General features: G+C 32.1%; 1 protein-coding gene across 1 annotated transcript; it reads right to left on the bottom strand.

Moving 5' to 3' along the window:
* Positions 1–4,923: 4,923 nt before the first annotated feature.
* LOC115981602 (protein BONZAI 3-like) lies at positions 4,924–17,674 on the bottom strand. Its single transcript, XM_031103877.1, has 17 exons — positions 17,537–17,674; positions 16,350–16,937; positions 13,436–13,483; positions 12,032–12,180; positions 11,864–11,912; positions 10,888–10,944; positions 9,415–9,594; positions 9,183–9,317; positions 9,006–9,067; positions 8,784–8,880; positions 8,574–8,688; positions 8,366–8,442; positions 7,611–7,748; positions 6,713–6,877; positions 6,411–6,524; positions 6,181–6,277; positions 4,924–5,624 (listed from the first exon to the last, which is right to left on the bottom strand). Exons 2-17 carry the CDS (start codon positions 16,515–16,517, stop codon positions 5,494–5,496), a joined length of 1,782 nt encoding a protein of 593 aa, XP_030959737.1. The 5' UTR covers positions 16,518–16,937; positions 17,537–17,674; the 3' UTR covers positions 4,924–5,493.
* Between the last annotated feature and the right edge of the window lie 2,748 nt (positions 17,675–20,422).

Here is a 20,422-nt window from a genome sequence, read left to right as displayed (position 1 = left end):
TCATCTTTAACGAGTGAAAAACATATAGTAGGATCTCTAACTAATTTCTCGAGAGCGAAAAACAAATACCTCTTACTTTGAAACTATGATAAACTACCGCTGGTATCAAAATAAGAGATTTTGAGTTTGATACATACCTTTATATGTAGGACCTAAGATTCATAAATAAAATTAGGACATTCACCTTGTAAATAACAACTCTTTTAAGCTGTGTTGTATGTATTTAGTTTCAAATTTTCATTATACATGCTTAAGAGGGAACCAAATGAATGAGACCCATGTTAAAAAATGGCTTAGTACAAATAGAGGCCAACCCATCATATTTGCTGCACTTAGGTGCCTAACGCCATCCCAAGTTTTTACCCAATCTTCTTACTATTTTGGTCTTCACTTAGGTGCCTCACACCAAAAGTCAACTCTTAATAGTGGGCCTCTCACAAACATGAAGGCCCACACCATGGCATTGACACCTTCCTTAAAGATGAGTGAATCCAAATCCCTATTTAGGCCCCTTGCAAGGCCCAAATTATTTCCAAATAAAATAAGCATCCCATAGTCACATATATGTGAACTTCACAAGTATAGACCCCACATCCTTGTGGGAGACCTACTTTATGAAACGAGCTACAACTAGTCCAAGGGAAGCTTTCACCTTTATAAGACTAAATTGTTTATTATAACTTTTTTCAATGGTTTATTTTACTTAAAAATAAAAGGTTGAATAAAAGTAAAATTATCACTAGACAAGATAAAATTCAAAGAAAAAAAAAAACTGTACTTTTTCTACTAAGATGAAATAAAGAGATCTTTACGGGCAAGTCAACCTGTTAGTGGTTTAGTCTTCAGACCTATAAAAAATTTGTTAATAATGAGCTCCTTTCAGGTGAGTCGACCTATTAGAGGTTCAAACCTTTTAAAAGTTTAAGTTGTTGTGAGCAAAATTAGCACATTTGTACATCTTGTGGACTTGGAAAATGTTCTCAAGCAAGTGTTGGGGCTACATGGAGAGGGCGTGGCTTGATATCTCTACCCTGCATGAACGTCAAAAACTATCCAAGTAGCTCTTCCAACAGAGCCTGAACGGATGAACCACATAAATCTGCCCACCTGTACAGATCAAAACTAATTTATTAAATGAAACAGAGTGAAGAAGCTCATTTAAAAAAGTACAAGTTCATTTAAAAAAATACAAGTACAACGTAATGAACAAATAAGGAAACCATCAATTCCAATTGATAAAACAGATAATAGAACAAATAAGAAAATCATCAAATTCTAATTGATAAAACAGATAAGAGGCTCAAATAGATGATAAAAAACATCAAGAGGTAAGATACATAGAAATCAGCTTTGAGTACGCATTCATGCTAGATTGAAACCATGACCCCATTTTCTACCTATAACATGTCCAATGGGTACTAGAAAAAGGTGGCTGCAAAGTGTATTAGACTGTTAACTTCAATATAGCTCAAGACAGCAGTGGCAGCGGCAATCCATGCAACATCTTTGTTTATTATAGAATGTCCATAATTATTAAGTGACATGAAAGATATAACAACATAATATGAATTTATGATGACATCTACAATCCCAAATAACAAATTATTATCTACTAGTTTTAAAAGAGAATTTTTCTATTCAAAAAATACAACTTAAGATATAATTTTTTTTTAAATAATAATAATTGTAATACAAGCCCAATCCAGGCAGCTATTTTGTCAGAGCTATATTAATATTTTGCAAGTGCCGGATAATTTCTGGAGTTGGTTTTGTCTCCACTTCTCTAGTTTTCTTTGAATTGAAAATATAATAGAATTACATTTTTGGAAAAGGATTCCTTCCAATTGGTTTTGTCACCACACATATGCAGGGGCGGTGCTAAAGCATATTCTGGGGGTTCATGAACCCCCTGACTATATATATATAATATATATATATTTTTTCTTAGTTTAATTCTTTAATTTATTTTTAAAAATATTTTTTTTGCACACACTTAAATTTTGCACATCTTTATTACAAGTATTTTCGACTTTAAGAATAAAGAGTAGGTGTTTGTGAATTGTAAGTGTAATTCTTTTTTATAAATTTATATTATATGTGTGTAACTGTGTTTAATATTGATTGTGTACATTACTTTTTGTTATAATGTTACATACTTTTGTAAATTATGATGTGTGTGGATGTTTATATGTACAATATAAATATAATATAACTTTATATAATTTAATAATTAAGAAATAGAGAGGGTTGTTTTTACATGTGTGTGTATTGTTATTATATTATAATAACTTTGTGTAATAAAGTTAGTAAAATTCAAAAAAACAATTGTAAAGTTAGTAATTGTTTAAGCATTTAATTGGTTAAGTAAACACATAGTGTATAATTTATGAATGTAATTGTGTGCGTCAATAATTAATACGGAGCCAATGAGTTGAAATTAGTCATTTAGTCTTAAAATATTTTTAAAAAAACAAAGTCAAATAGATAATAACAATTGTATAAGGATAAAAATGTTAGACAGACTTAACAAAATAAAAAGATCATAGACTCATAGCTACCCACGTTGGTAATAGATATTTATAATGAACTATTATGTAACATTCAAAATTTGAAAACTTATAGAATAAAATTGTAAAACTTTACGTATTATTATTATTTTTTCAATAACTCGATATATTCAAGTTCTATTTTTATTAAAATTTTGTAGTGACCCTCCTAAACAAAATTCCAGGAGCCGCCACTGCACATATGATAATAATAAGTTCTTTTAGAAGTGTATTGGGTTCCAACTCATTCAACTAATGAATTTTTGTCAAAAGTCATGTAATTTAACTGGTTGGGTCATCTATGTTGATGACATTTAGGGTCCAAAATCTTCCCTTTCCTATTATAATTTTTTATAATTTTATAACTATTGAATTATCCAAAAAAAAAATTGACAAAATTTTTTACCCTTTAATAATACACTAAAAAAAGATGTTAATATTTTGGCCTAGTAATAAACATTAATTATCATAAAACTAACACATAAGCTCAAGTCATATAGTATCCATAAAGTATTCGAAAAAAACATATAGTACCCATAAAGGAAAAAAAAAAGTAATGATAATCACACACTCTTTGTTGCACGCTCACCATACATGTACTACTGTATGAATTGACATGTGAAATTGTGTGAATTCACAATTTTCAGAAAGAAAAATAAGAGTGCACTTGGATCATGTCTTGTTTAGCAACAATAAAGTGCTAAATATACTTGAGTATAGTGTTAAATGTACTATAAATTTTACTAAATTGACTTACAAACTGATATGTTACAAATTTAAGTGCCCACATCAATTTGTAGATTTATGTAATAAAATTTATATATATATATATATATATATTTTTTTTTTTTTTAAGTTTGTAGGCGGCATTTCAGGTGCATCTTCAATAAACATTACCCATGCTTTAGTTTGGGGTTTGAGCTGTCAGTAGTGAGTTGGCTGGGCTTACAATGCAAATCGAACAATGACTTTTCCCCGCATATATATACAAGAGAGCTTTAGGCACCAACAACAATGCACGAATCAATCACTCAGCCAAAAAAAAGTCTTATCAATTCAAACTATATGGCATGGTTAGTCATGAATAATTTGCATGGGATGCTTATTACTTCTCGTTTTGTTTACCTGAAATCAGTAGACAAAACCAACTAAGCTTTTAAATATGTAATTAACTAAATAAGGTTCCCTTGTCCCTTGGGCTTTGTTCTACATCCTTGATTTTATGAGTATTATACAATCTAAAAGTCAAAGTACTTCTTATTTATAAAAGAAATATTAAAAGTGAAACTTTCAAAACAAGGAGAATGTTGTTATTTGATATTCATCTGTAACCCCATTTTGTACGACTTGGCTTTGCTCAAATGATCAAGAGGATCTTCAAGCAGTTAATGTAAGTTCTTTTTTTTCTTTTTCTCTTTTTAATTAAAAAAATTCATGTACTTTGTTTTCTTTCTTCACTTTGAAATCATAGGTTTAATTTATTCTTATTTCTCTGCTTTCTTTTCGTTCCTAGTTTAGAAGTAATTGCATGTTAAGATAGTGGAGATGTAGAAATTAGAGTTACAAATGCGTGCACGTAGCCCTCCATTGTGTATGCATCTTGAAGCATTGTGTAGTGTGTACACTGCTCTAGTCTCTACCTAAGCATACGCCTCCGAGAAACCCTAAATTTCTGCTTTCTTTCATTAGTTTTCTTTCAACAAAAGTGATTCACATGTGGTGCCGGTCAAGGTGATGTCTGAGCAACTTTGAAATTGAAAATTTCCAATTAGGGTTTTTATAAATGGAGGCCTAAAATTTGGACACCCACCTCTAAGTGATTGATCTTTGAGCCTGTGGTTTATGTATTTAATCCCATATGTGTGTGTGAGAATTTTACATGCTTAGAAGGGAACCAACCTAGTGGAACCTTGTTAGAAAATGGCTAAGCAGTACAAGTGGAGGCTAGTCCTTTAAGTTAGGCGTGCATAGTTGCTTAACACATTCCCAAGTTCATATTCTAACTTCAAAAAACTTAAAAGTTTGGTGATTTAACCTCTACATAGGCATTAAAAAAAGGGTTCTTAGACCCAACTCAAGTGACGGCTAGCTCCCATCTTTGCCCTAACCATGATCTAGTGACATATTATCATATTTATGTGTAAAAATATTCACATCAAGCAGCACTCAAGAGAGTCATCCCATGGTAGACATTGTGGAATTCACAAAACATTTGATATCATTCAAAAAAGAATCCTTTACATCCTTTGTAATATGAAAATTGAAGCATTTCTAAAAACATAATAATACAATGTAACAAGGCTTTTTGGAGGAATGTCACTATTCAATGCTCATACAACACAAATATTGAAATACTTTAACCGCAGTACATTATTCCTTTTGCTAATAGCTTCTCAATTAGATATCGATTTAATCCAAAAAAATGTTTGTACACCACACAATGCAATGACATTCCATAAGGATGAGTGAACCTAAATCCTTATTTAGGGCCAAAAATTGCTACACCAAAAATTATCACCTGATCACATACATGTGGGCCCACAACGTGACAACAACACCTTCCTTATGGATGGATGCTACAAATCCTTTTGAGAGGCCTACTCCATGGAACTAGCTCATAGACCAAAAGATTCTCCTTGCAAAAGTAACTTCTTTTTCATTGGTTTGTTTACTTAAAATACAGGTTGAATAAATTTTAAATTCTACCCATACAAGATAAAAATATTTTTTTTTTTTGGTTAAAAAAAAAAAAACTGTACTTTTTCTTTTAGGATGATATGAAGAAATTCTTTCAGGAAATACAACTTGTTAGTGGTTCAGACCTAAAAAATTTGTTAATAAAGAGCTCCTTTCAGGTAAGTTAGCTTGTGATTAGTTCAGACCTAAAATTTCTCAGTTGATCAGATCAGAATTAGCATATTTATAAATCTTGTGAACATGGTAACTGTTAGTCAAGCAGAAGTTGAGGGCTTGAGGCTGCATGGAGAGGACTTGGCTTGATATCTCTACAACGCATGTATGTCAAAAACTGTCCAGGTAGCTCTTCCAATAGAGCCTGGACCACAGAAATCTGCCCACCTGTACAGAGCACAACTAATTTGTTAGATAAAACACAATGTAGAAGCCTAGGCCAAATAAAGAACAAGTACAACAAGTTGAACAAATAAGGAAATAATCAATTCCAATTGATACAACAGATAATAGACTCAAACAGATGATAAAAAAGTCAAGAGGGAAGATCGTTGAAATGGTTTTAAGGTTGTAAGGGAGCCAAGCAATTTTTGTTGAGCAGCTTGCTGAGCACACATTCACACTAGATTAAAATCATGATCTCATTTTCTACCTATAACATGTCTATGGGTACAAACAATCTAGCCAAAGACAGGATCAAAACAACAGTGGCAACAGAAATCAAGCAACGTTTTTGTTAAATACATTCAAACACACCCTTTTGTCCTTTCATCACTCCACCCATCAATTGTTATCTAACTGGCAGAACTAACCAAATGTTCATTCCATTTTTTCTAGAATAATTATCTAACTGGGATAGTTGTGAATGCAGAATTACAGTTAGTGGATTCTGTTAGATGTAACCTCAAAAATTTTGTAAAGACAAGTGCCATTATGCACTCACCATGCACTTCTCGCATTGGAACAAACTGCACGATGTCACGTGTAGCCACACGACCTGTAGAGCTCTCTAACCGTCTTCCATTGTCAGCATCAAGAACCTGCCCAAAAATTAAGATACATTACAGTCATTCAAGCGAAAATTCTAAAAGCTAAAATTCCACCATATTTACTGAATAATTAAAATAAAGCATAAAAGAGTATAAAGGACATCAAATTAGGAAAATATAATACCTCCATTTCTCTAAAATCTGCACCTCCCACTCCGACTATAAGGATAGATAGAGGCAGATCGGATGCCCTGACCAAAGCATCTTTTGTTTCTTGCAGGTCTGTAATGACTCCATCCTAGAAACACGACAATTTTTATTGAGTGATTAATTGAAGAATTGATTTAAAGAGGCATCAAATAAAGACAAAATTATCTTTAGGAGAGCTTTGAGTATAAATCCTGTGTACATAAAGTGTCTCATCTGCTTCAATAAAAGTAGTAACTTATCACAAACAAAATAAATTTAATTCGACATTCTCTTTACCGTAATAATGAGCAAGACAAAGTATTTGTTGCTGTTGTACGAGACGGACTGGCCAGCAATTTGTGCAGCTGTGTTAATCACTGGGCCAAATAAAGTGGGTCCTGCCAGGGCAACATTATGGAGAGCCCTTGCATAAGCAGCCATGATGCCTTCAACTCCTTCAACCTATTAATAAATAAAAGAATTTGATTAATTCATCTATTAAAAAGAAAGAAACAAAGAAAAAAACTGGATGTTACATAAGAGTATGAAATGCAGTGTTCAGAAATATATGAACAACTTATACTCAGTAGTTATTAACTTACAAAGAATGATATGAATCCTATGGTACCATTTACTTGTAATCCTTTACAACAGACATCTAATCTTATGATACAAAACATATAATGTTACAAATTTTATTAGGTGAGATAACTCAATCTATTTAATTTGCAATGTTCTCATGGACTTCTTTTAAGGGCATCTGAGACTTTCTCAAACCTTTTGATGATAAAATTAATGTATTTGGGGAATTTGAATGTATTTTTGTTCGTTGTAAATAGGGTTTAGAACTTTTCATGTTTGGTTGAAAATGTTTGTGATTTAGAGGTAATGGAAGAAGGTAAAACATCAATGGTGACAGAGCCAGGTTTCAGATGCTATTCAACAGAATTATAAATAAATAAAAAATTATATTTGAGAAAAAGAAAGGAAATATGAGATAATAACAGTAAGAATAAGAAGACATGAATAAGCATAAATTTCACTTTTATAAAAATTAAGGGGTTTCCAATAAAAATTGCAAGAGGATTACAGAGAAAGAGAGAGATCTATGTGAAAACAGCTAGGCAATATGCCAGCCAGGTCAGATTCTTCAAAGATTAAGCAAACAAAGCATTACAAAGTCAGCTCCTCTCACCTCAAAGGCACCTGTACTTCCATTCAAGTTAAAACAATGTGATATGGTACCATCAATTGTTCTTCCTCCAAAGCCCCAAGCAGGAAAGCGCCTATTGGAATCATAAAACTGAATGACCTCCCCAACCTCCATTATAGCCTGCAAGTTTTCTTAATTAAGTATACAATGACTTCATCAATCAATGAAGATTTATTTTAAGTATATGCAAACAGAAGAACCCTAACAAAAATTTCAAAACAAAGAAACTTTTTTTACACAATCCACAATCTCAGACATGTTCCATGTATGGTTTTTTTTTTTTTTTAATTTCTCTAGCATGTTCTGCGTTTAGTTGAGAGTAAAAGAACCTGCAACCTTGATATGAAAAACAAGCTGCTTGATCATGTTGAGTCATGACAGACAAAAGATAGCTACTTGATCATATAGACATTGCTATCGACAAATTCAATGTAAAAGTTATTTTTTCTTTCCCAGGTTGTTTTTGTGCCCCTCGTTTTGGACCAATTCAATGTAAAAGCTATTTTTTCTTATTCTAGAAGCAATTTCCAAGTTATTTTGTGTCCTTTCTTCTTCTTTTGGCGTGTGTGTTAGGAAAATACAACTCACGAACCCATACAGGATTAAAACTGTATTGGGGGGGGGGCGGGAGGATCTGTTGTATCTAATGTTTAGAAAGAAAAAAACACACACACACACACAAGCACCAAAGAAAAGCAACTACCCTATTGAGAGCACCAGAGGATGCACGGTCTTACCTGTTGATAAGGATTCAACCGGCCAAAAGGATCAATGTGGTGTAAAGAATCTGGATTCCAAGGATTTCCATTTGAGGCTAAAGAAAGAGATATTGAATATTCAAAGCATAAATCAGTCATCAGCCAAAACATTTTGAACTAGGAAAAAGAGAACCCAAAAAATAAAATAAAAAACTATATAACTCCCCTAGAATGGGATATATTTTACCTGTAAAGTCAACAGCAACCATAAAGTTAAGCTCAAATCCACTGGAAATGTAATCCAAAAAACTGTACTGTTGCTTTTCACAAAATTGATCCACAAATAGCTGTCCCTTCAAAACCTATATTGATAAATTAGTAAGCAATGTAAAAATTTAAACATAAAGATTAACATGAAGTATTTTTAAAAAATATAACTGCAAGTATGAATAAGTACCTTCTCATGATCCTGATGAGGAGATGGTAAGGTGAGATTTGCACCACGTCTTTCTATATGAAGTTTTTCCAGGTCTGCCACAGACTTCTGGAGCTTACTGATGAGGTAAATTTTAAAATAAATACCTTCTTCTTTTAGTACCAGAGACTAAATCGTGAAAACTGAAAAGTGAAAATAAACAAAAACTAAAACTAATCTGGACAACAATAAATCTTAGCTTACCCAATAAGCACATGATTGCCACTGCTATTGAAATCAAAGCACTCTATAATTAATGGGTTATCCTATAGCAAGTGAAATTGCATATGCCATGTGAGTCTTCATTAATTATCAAAATTACAAAACATCCTATAACCATAATCTAATAGGAAACCAAGAATCATAAATCGACAAGCATACCTTACTTCCAAACTGCTGTATGCTCAGGCATAGGGGTTTCCAAATTGGATTCAAATTGTCCTTCACCACTTCAGTTTTGCATATTGGAATAGAGCCTCCACTCTCAACAATTCTAGATATTCTTAAGAAAGGATCCTAAAATAAATGAAGAAACTTAAGAAACAAACACAATCAAGAATATGTATGCTTAAGGAACATGAAATTTTAACGTATCTGCTTTGTGAATACATACACTTTTAGAGAATAGGTCCTTGTTATCCAAGTGGGAACAATGGACTACCATCTCAACACAACTCCTCGAAGAAACTGTTTCCTCTACATGGATAGTGAGTGCCCCCAAGTTCCTCAAGCTCGTATGCCCATTTTTGTTATTGAGATTTAGGGTTAAACTCCGAGTTTGTTTAGCCACTATCTGCCATGAAAATAGAAAGAGAGAAAATGGAGGAAAAACAAACACCAAAGTTTAGTACATGTAGACCACCATCCCCTCCAAATAGCCTCGACTGAGTGGACAATTCCTTCTGATGTCTAAATTCGTCCAATGACTATTGAGAACCAGCTTCTTGTCCTTGTCAGTGTGACTGTGAGTTGGTAACATGTGGAGCTAAGGAGCTACTTCCAATTTTACATCTCTCAAAGGTCAATACTCTAATGCACTTTGAATTGAACAATTTTATACCAAGTGCTACTGTTTCATTCTTTGCTGCCTTGAGTGCCTTCTCTATCTTTCACTCCCCTTATTTTTCCCAACTTAATAAATTAAATAAAAGTCCTATTTCTAATTTTCTATCACTATTAATACTATAAAATACGCTCTCCCTCTCCAAACTTTCTTTTAGTACTCCATAAAATTAAGTAATACAATACATTTTTGTTAAAATAAAAGATTTAAAAGTCGATACATGAAAAAAAAAATGTAAAAGTTAGATTTTAATTTTTACAAAACCTAGTTTTTAGATCTCCTTTTCCCTTGATTTTTTAGTTTTTTATGTTTTGAGAGGAGAGAGATATAAAAGGGTAACAAAAATACAAATTTACCCTTGTTTTTAACTGAGGTGGGTAACAGAAGACAAACAGAGCTAACCTCAGACAAACAGAGCTAACCTCAGGTGGGTAACATGCCAATTTTTAAACCACAAGTAGGAAAAGTGTTTTTTGGGCAAACCATAGGTGGGTAAAGTATAATTTCCCCTAATTTTTAATTGCATCAGTGGTAATCTAAACTATGATGCACAAAATCTTAAAATAACATTATAGTGAAGTTGCTCTCACATTTGTCTTTCTACCCTTGAAATTTCTAAGAATAAAACACTCAAAATTAACACAAATTTTTTGGGCAACAGGAGACAAATTTACCCTTGTTTTTAACTGAGGTGGGTAACAGGAGACAAACAGAGCTAACCTCAGGTGGGTAACGTGCCAATTTTTAAACCACAAGTAGGAAAAGTGTTTTGTGGGCAAACCATAGGTGGGTAAAGTATAATTTCCCCTAATTTTTAATTGCATCAGTGGTAATCTAAACTATGATGCACAAAATCTTAAAATAACATTATAGTGAAGTGGCTCTCACATTTGTCTTTCTACCCTTGAAATTTCTAAGAATAAAACACTCAAAATTAACACAAATTTTTACTCAAATTGCACCAGCATGATATATATGCTTTATATAATTTCAATGAGCCCAACTGAACCCAAGGCGATATACCTCAGATAGAACACAAGTAGCCTCTCCAAGAAATTCTTGATCATTCAATTTTAGCGTCTGCAAGGCAACGGAAATAAACTTTTAAAATAAAGACTTCATCATCAACTAAATTTGTTAGATTATTCTAGATGAAATGATAAAAAATCAAAAATATAATCCTTATAAGTTACCTTCTTTGCTCACATCTAAATATGGTTTAAATTGTCACAATTTTTCAAAAGTATCAATTAATTCATAATTGATATGGTTAACCAATCAAATTTGGTTTCTTGTCAAAAAAATTTGCATTCCACGCTTTGTACAGTTACCAAAATTACAACCATGGAGTAAAAGATTATTATGAAAATTATAAACATCACCAATATTACATGGAGGGCTTTAGAGTTTAAACTAAATTGCCCTTTACTTTCATTTCTTATTTGTTATATAACTTCTTTCCTGTATCATGGCCAAGTTGACAGAAGTAACAAATCCAGTTTAATAATTTTTGAAAGAGCTAAATGCAACACACTGAAAAAAAAAAGTTTCATAGTAATTTTCAGCAAGTGATTTCCCATACAATTACACCATGCACAGTCACATGTATAGCTACTATCAAAATAATTTTTTCCAGAGATTATTTGAGACATATCACACAATTGGCATCAAACATTTGTTTATAATTGTTCACTAATTACTTTTGTTTCCACTTCAATGTTTTTGACCATGTATTGACAAATTTAGTGTTTAGTATACCTGCAATTTATAGTGTGATCTAGTCAAATCAATACACATTTCACATATTACAAATGTTGATAAGAGTTTTATCTTGCGAAGTGCAATATTCAGAACTTAAAGATTGACAGAAATGCAACAAGAACACTAAGCATGTACACTTTTTTGTGTGTAATTTATTAACAGTGCAAATAATTGAACATAACCTACAAAACATGAATTAAAATAATAAATACTTAAAAGAGCTAAAATTGATATATACCTTCACAGGTACATTATGATATTTTGAATCCACATCATATACATGAAATCTGGCGCCAAGAAAAATAAAGGCAAACACAAGCCATCCAGTTAAATTAGAAAATCACTTATAGTAAAACAAGATTTATCTACACAAAGATAAGCACTTAGAGAAATTTGTAAAGCTTACACCAATGGCTGCACAATCTCGAACTGGAATGCAACTATAACTTTTTCTATCCATGCAGGATTCAAACTATTCAATACAACCTCAGTGCGACCTAACTCCTCTAGTTTTCCATCTCTTTTCTTTGCATACACCACAGCCATTGGATCACTCTAAATGAAATAAAGTATATTTTAGCAAAAAACATAGTAAGACAAGCCTGATCACAACATGCATGCACGTCATACAAGCACATAAACAAACTACTGTGGATTGACAAATTCAAGACCCTCAGATATATGAGAATCTTTATCAGAAACAGCCAACATAACAGTTCAGCTTGCTACATATCCAAGAGTATACAAAGAAGTGCTTGTCTGACATAAACACTACTTATGGCACATGTAATTTTGACATACCCCAAGTAGGAACCAAGGACTACAAGTCATACCCATAGCACAACTCACCCATTCTTACAAGGTTTGAAAGAGGTGATTGGTAGGCTGCCTTATCCCCATTTTTTTGGAGAGGTTGATTCCCTAACTCAAACCCATGAATACTAGTAAGTTTAAATCTGTTATTTAGTGATAGGCAGCTGTACCCAGCACTATACTCCCACCCTAGCAATAGGCCGATGATTTGTTTTAAAGCATTTTGCATATGTTATTTACTAAGCTTGCATATCCTTACTAGCTTAGTTTGATTGGTAAGCTAAAAATATGAAAGAGAAAATTTCTCACTTTAGTAGGTGAGTTGTTGTCCTTGACTATCAAAAGATGTAACAAGTTTAGCTTGAAACAAGTATGTAATGTGTCTTTCTTTTACTTTTAGGTAATAGGTTATTATTGCTTGTCTCGTTTTATTTTAGAATGTAGTGTGTAATTTTAGTCTTTCATGTATACTATATAAGGCTTGGCATTGATTGCAGGAGTGAAAATGCATGTGAAATAATAAGCAAGAGTAGAAGTGAAGAGTGATGTGGTATGTGTAGCAAAGGATATGTACTGTTTTAATTATCAATAAAACTCCTCTTTCATTGAGAACTCCATTGAGTATTTGCCTGAGTGTGGTGAGACTTATTATGAAGTACTTGATGAGATACTTTCTTCCCAAGTGCAAAATTTATTATTCTAACAAATCTTCCCCAACAAGAAATCTCATTTAGATGATAACTTCCCAAACCGTCACATATTAGAAATTTGAAGGGAAGATGAAAACAAAGAAACTCAAATTTCTTACTAGAACAAAAGGAGGTTGGATAGTGTTTGGATGATATTTTCATTGGCATATTTTTGTTTAAAAATAAGTTGGAATTTTAAGCTAAAACAAACAAAGCCATAATAAATTACCAAAATATTAGCAAATTGGAAATTTATAGTATACCCTTAATAAACTCTATCAAATGTAGTTATGTATAGAGAGGAATACCTTTGAAGTGATGTCACGGTCAAGCAAGTTAGATGCAGATAGAGATAACTGCAGCATAAAATTGAAACACAAGAATGCATGAATACATAATGAGAAACCAAAAACGGGCAAACCACATAGAATAATATGAAAAGTCATGAAAAAACAAAAGAGCCATTAATGTAGATTGAATAACAATTCCAATGGTAATGTACACAAGACTAATGTCCTATCTTGAGTTAAATTATATATGATAGTATTATTGCTTCGAAGCTTTATAAAATGCCACCCATATATAGTGAAAGGGTGAACCAATGAACTCCACAATACCCATCTGTTAGAGATGAAAAAAAGGTAGGACAACTCATCCTTTTCAAAAATAGAGGCACTTCAATCACCTAAACCTAAATTAAGATAAAATTTCTTTTGATTGATAAGTTACACATGCACCCAATAGGTCCTAAACCGACAACCTTATCCTCTATCCCATTCTTATGAAAGAAGGAAATGTCATTTGAGCCAAAACTCATTGGACTAAAATCAGATTAATATTTTTACTCTTGTACGTTAAAATGCAAAATAGTTGCTTCACAGAGCTTCTTCAATGTCCAAGTTTACTAATATTTCATCAATATATAGCTTGATTAGCAATTTGCACCACAACATCAAATTTATGAAGTTAGTTACTAATTGAAGTAGATAATTAAAGGACCATCACAAATTTCTTTTAGGTTTCATGACTTGGCTAGCAATTTTGGCATGATAATTATATATACGAGGAAAATTCCAAACTGTTGACCCCAATAGGACTTGCAACAAAGTACACATCAATAAGAAAAATCAAATAAAAGCATCTAGTGGTCCTGAATATAAGCAAATGAATATAGATGTACATTTTTCTACACCACAATAAAAAGAATTTTTGAATCAATGGTTTTGTCTGATGTTCCATTGTTAAATTGGAACCAACAAATGGGAATCTTGCTAGTGTTCCCCTTGGGGGAGCATTTAGTAGTGCAACTTTTAGGAGGAGGTCAAGTGGGCTTATTTGATGTGGACCTTGGTGGCAACAAAACTACTAACCATGCAAAGCATGCAGACACCTACATTTTCAAAAAACCTAACATGCTTAGAGAAAAGGTTCCTTGCTGTGAAGCATTGGAACTTGGTGGAAGCCCTAACTACAAGATCTATTCTCAAATTCTGAGAAATTGTTCATTGGCCAAACAATGCGCTACATATTGATCACCATATTAAGAACAGAATACAAAGTCAACATTGCCCTGCATGTCCTACATGGTCCACTTATTAAGATAAACTAAGAGCTTGAAAAGAACCAAGGGAAATGAAACTTTTAACACCATTGAAATAGTACAAATCTCCTCCACTATGCAGTGATAATTAATTTATCAAATATGTCTTTGTACACAAAATTGTCAAATGAATAAAAATAAAAATAAAAAAACTGTCATTTTGTTTTAAGTCCAACAGCGGAGATTCTAAAAATCTTTTAAGATCAAGTTAAATCCTTGGATTTATTTAAGCAACAAAAGTAGCATCACTAATGAACTTTTCCTGAACAATAAATATTTTACTTATAATAAAGATTATCCATATTTATGTTATTATTGTTCTCACTACTATTGTTTTCAAAGCAACATCGATTGTAATAATCAGGTAACATATATATAATTCATGAATCAAACAATTCTTGTCATGAAATCAGAGACCAAGATCTAAAGCTAGAATCCACTGTAGTTTCTCCCAAAGAATTGTCACACTCTTTACATATGAGAGACTTTCATCCTAAGCAACGTCTCATGCTCTGATTCACTGTGGAATTAACCATTATTCAAGATACTTGTATCTAAAGTTCTACCTGTGTGCCTTGTTTTATTCATTGTATTTCCTCATTTATTTTTAAATGAAGTTAAATACTTATCAAAAAATAAAAAAGATAATTGTATCAAAAGTATAGACTGTATAGTATATCAAAATTGCAGTCTACCTACAATTTGTAGGAAATTAAAAAAAAATCTCAAGCCCTGTAATTTTTTTTTCAGCATCCAAAGTCCAAGCTATAATAGCAATTCCCATAAAAAATAATTATAACATCATACTATAATAATTGGTCCCAGTGGTTTCTTTTTCTTAAAAAACAAGTACAATTGTTACCTTCACGTCCAGAACTTTTTCTCAACAACCAAATAGAACAATAAGGAATCTTAAAAAAATAATTATAATAAGCCATATATGTAAAATATGAATTTGAAAAAGAGGAATAGATAATGCCCAAATCAACAAAGCAATAGATTCATATATATAAAAGCAGTACCGGTAAGCACTAATAAAGTAAACATTTAAATCGACAAAGTCACAAACACTAAAATATTTATAAAAAAATAATAATAATAATTCTGGGAGTTTGACCCAATGTGGGGAACAGAATATAAAAAAACACGAATAATTCTTAGGTAGTCTAGAAGCAAAGTGAATGATTCTTTCTTCTTTCACAATCACGGTAGGCTCCGCTCATTAAATTCATAATGGGAGCCATCATGAATATGAGAAAAGGAGCACCATTTCACTGTTCTCATGACTATCTAAGTTTTTTCTGAAAAACACAACCCGTACACATACAGACAGTATCACCATTAGCACTACGTGAACATTAAAATTGACACAGTTTACATACAAAACAAAACAAAAAAAATACCCAAAATTTTTCAATGACTATAGGAATTGACTGAATTAGACTGACTTTTGACCCAAAGTGGGGTACAGAATAAAGATTAACACAACCCGTACACATACAAAATATGGTTGTGTGTGTTTATGTAATGAGATTTTCAGTTATACATATAAAAGCATAACGAAATATTGAAAAAGTTTCTAACATTTTCTTTTTTTGTACTTTGTGTTTGACATATATTACCTCGAGTTGAGTGAAGAAAGGCTGAATGCCACGAGACCTGAAGAAGAACTCAACGGCATCGTTGTGTCCGCCATTGTTGTTGTTGGTGGTAGCAATACTATTGGGCCTTTGCTGGGCCCCACCCACTGCTTGCTTACCTCCCTCTACATCGGAAACGCAGTTCCCCATTCTCTCTTTCTTTCTTTTCTGTTTTTTTTTTTTTTTTCTCTCTCTCTCTGAAACTGATTGAAAGAAATCTTATTACGCGTTTGGATGTAACAGACGTAACAGATAAAACGTGTTTTGATAAAGTTTCTCCGACCCAGATTGTGAATTGTGGATTGTTATGTAATCTCGATATATATACAAATACACAGACTCACAGAGTATAGGGAAGACGAACTGTCTCTCTCTTGTTTTGATTAGAAACTTTGGAGGGAATTTAACGAAGGAGTTTCGTTGCAAAAGCCAAATTGACTTGACACGGTTGTGAAACTTTGAAGTTTCGTTTGTTGAATACAACTGGTCTTAACTTTGAAGGTCCCGAACTATGATCACACGATGGAATCAAATTCCATAGAAGAGAGTCTTTATTTTCTTTTTCTCTTCCTGAAACAGGAAGTAGAACTTTGTTAAGAAGGATCCTATCACAGACGCTTTCTCATACACTTTGTCCCACTTGACACGCTGTAATTGGACTTTTTTTGTCACTGTTACCTGTCCCCATCGCTATAGCATTCCCATAAGCTCTCTTATAAAAAAAAATACCTCAACAAAAATCTATTCACCAAAAATCTATTTTATTATTTGACCGCATTGTAATATTCCACTCATTACATGTTCTACTCTTTCGTTCTAAATATTAAAATAATATATACTCCATATTAAAATAATATATTTACTCAAAACCAATCCATATACTACCAAACAGCCAAGTGGCAGTCACCACCAACCAAGAACCACCGCCACAAACTACAACCACAATCACTGATCCTCTAACAAATTCCAAATTCAAAAACCTCAACAAAAGAGGAAAAAAAAAAACTCAAAACCTTCAATAAAACCCCACCATACACAGCACAGCCCGCCACCACTATACCCAAGGACAGCCCGCCACCACCACCACCCAATACTACTTTTAAAAAAAATCCCCAAAATCAACACAAAACTATCCCAAAAAAAAAGAGCTTGAAAAAGAACCAACTCACCCATAATCACAATCACATGGAATCCACAACCGAAGGGGGAAAAAAAATACAGAGGGAGATCAGAATCAGAGATCTCCACGGCGACGGCCTCATCGGTGAGGCTGAACTCCACGGCGACGGCCGATCTCAATAGCAACGGCCTAGGCAGAGGGAAAAAAAAGACAGAGATAGAGAAGGCGTAGAGAAAGTGACAGGAAAGAAAAAAGGAAAAAAAAAAAAAAAAAAAAAAAAAGAGATAGAGAAGGCGCAGAGAAAGTGACAGGAAAAAAAAAAAAAAAAAGGGAGAGGTGAAGGTTCTGGAGAAAGAAAGAAGTAAAAAAGGAAGAGAGGTGAGAAGATGAAGGGAGAGGCGTGGAAAGCAAGAAGAAAAATAAAGAGAGAGAAGAAAGAGTCATAAATGAAGAAAGATAGAGAGAAGGAATAAAAAAAAAATAGTACATCTGTCGTACCGTTTCAAAGATGGAATGACATTGTTTACATGTGTCAAAATTTAAAGGATTTATACCACCTCTCATTAGAAGGGTGTTTTTTGGTATTTAGTGTGTTTTTTTTTTTTTGTGAGGAAAGATATTTAATGTGTTAAATATCAAATATTTAGTATTTGACACATCTGATAAGAATGTTTTTATTTTTTTTCTTTGTCATAACAATTTATTATATTTCTATATATCTTCTTTTATATATTAAGAGGATTGAAAAAGTTAGTTATGATTCTAAAAAATGTCAAAAATACCTATAATCTAATTACATAATCATTATTCTTATAAAATAAAAAATAAGGTTAAAATTTTAATTCAACAAAATTTAAATAATAAAATAACTTGAGAGAAACTTTTTCCTAAAAATTAGCTTACTTTTTATTTAAATATATCTAACGTACATTTGAACATTTTGTCCCTAAAAACTAGCATACACTAAACCTAGTAGTTTATTCAATTTCAAATCTTAATTTTTAGTTTTATAAAAATCATTTCCTATATAACCTCACTAATAATAAATAAATTCAAAATAAAAAATTATATTAAACTCAAAAAAAAAAAAAAATGTATTATCGCACGTGCAGAGCGCGTGTGATAAGGTTAATAGTTGATAGTTATGCTGAAATAGCCAAAAATTTTCATTCCAACTTGCCAATTTGGTAACAAGGACTACACTACAAATCACCTATCTATTCTATCTCAATTTAAATTTCATCTCATTTCACTTGTTTTAGTCTATTCTTTCTATCCTGTATTGGGATTTTGACTGATATGTGAACGAATCATTATTCTTTTTCCTAAACCCTTTTTTTATTACTTCACTCATATATAACATTTTATTATTATTTTATTTTAACAATTTTATTTATTTATTTTGGTTTATTTTACTCATATATGACAGTTTTTTTCTTCATTAATATATTTTTTTTCTTTACTTATATATGACATGTTATATATTTAGATGAGCAAAACTTATGTACAATATTTTAGATGTAGTACCTTAAGTTCCCTTTCTAAAACTCCGTCGTATGTCTCATTAACATTTTCATTAAACGGCGTTAAAGACTAACTATTTCCAGTTAGAAAATTCATCTAAAGCACAAACAGATTTGCACAAGACCCAGCATAAACCCAATGAATTATTGAAACCCCCCCCCCCCTTCTCTAACTCCAGTGCTACCGTTGCTTAGTTGTGGTGATTCGGATTGCAGAGAGAAGAGATTGAGCAGCTGTCCATGGTGTTGAAAGAGCTTTAGCATTTTGTATTTCTTTGATTTCAGGGGACTAGAGGGTTTTTTTTTTTTTTTTTTTTGTGATTAACGCCGTTTAGTCATGATTATTAAATAGCCACGTGTCAGAATTTTAAGAGGAAAACCTAATGTGTTATACCTAAAGTATTGTACCTAAGTTTTGTCATATATAAATATATATATATATATATATATATATATATAATGTTCTTAAAAATAAGAGTCCAAATTGGGTAAGGAGGGGAGTAAAACCCATGGTTTATACCATTCAATTAGAAATTGCCACATCATCTTTTTCCTTAAAAATCAATATATTTTACCACATCTAATAACATCTTAGGGTCCATTTGGATTGAGCTTATTTTTACTGAAACTGAAAACTGAAATTGAAAACACTGTAGCAAAATAATTTTTAAATGTGTGAATAGTACCGTGGGACTCATTTTTAATGAAAAAATTGCTAAAAATGAAGTTTGTAAGACCCATGAACAGTACACGGGTGCACTGTTCATAGGAAAAGTCAACGTTAACGGCTAAAAAAAAAAAAAAAGAAGAAGAAGAAGAAGGACGCGTTTACTACGTGCAACTGTAGCATGGGTCCCATGCCCAAAACGCAAACGCTAAAACGCAGTAAACGCCGAAACCAAACGGGTACTTAATAAACTTCTAATTTGGATGGATTTTCATATAAGTATTAGAATTGATTGTGTATGGTTATGTTTATTCTTTAATATGTAATAAAATGATGTAGTATGTTGGGATTAGAGGGTGTAAAACTTAGGTTTTACACCACATCTTTTTAGAATTTAATCACTAAAAATAAACCTAATACAGAGATCTCACATTCCTAAAAACCTTATGAAATTCCTAGAGATACTTATATTCTCGGATATTCAAGTTCTTTTATCACATTCCCAATAATTTATTAGATACCATGGAATAAAAGTATCTGATGCAAATTTTATTTGTTACGCATCTATTTGATGATGGGAGTCCAATTAACGGTAAATTACATGTGAAACCGATAAAGAAAAATGTTTATCGAGAGTATTAATAGTTAATACCACTAGTTCTATTGGAATTTGATGTTTACAACATATTATTATTAATATGAAAGTTACGTGTTATCTAACTACAACTTATTTGGTTTGGTTAAT

Source organism: Quercus lobata, chromosome 3 (assembly GCF_001633185.2).
Source record: "Quercus lobata isolate SW786 chromosome 3, ValleyOak3.0 Primary Assembly, whole genome shotgun sequence".
NCBI lineage: Eukaryota > Viridiplantae > Streptophyta > Magnoliopsida > Fagales > Fagaceae > Quercus > Quercus lobata.
The sequence above is the reverse complement of the archived record's forward strand: the minus strand, read 5'-3'. Positions and strand labels throughout refer to the sequence as shown.

Bases quoted from the DNA above. Each gene is read 5' to 3' on its own strand.
- LOC115981602 (XM_031103877.1), bottom strand. From the start codon at position 16,517: ATGGGGAACTGCGTTTCCGATGTAGAGGGAGGTAAGCAAGCAGTGGGT. The intron at 13,484-16,349 runs GTAATATATGTC...TTTATGCTGCAG, and splicing joins CTTTCTTCACTCAACTCGAG to TTATCTCTATCTGCATCTAA. The intron at 9,318-9,414 runs GTATGTATTCAC...CATTTATTTTAG, and splicing joins AGGACCTATTCTCTAAAAGT to GATCCTTTCTTAAGAATATC.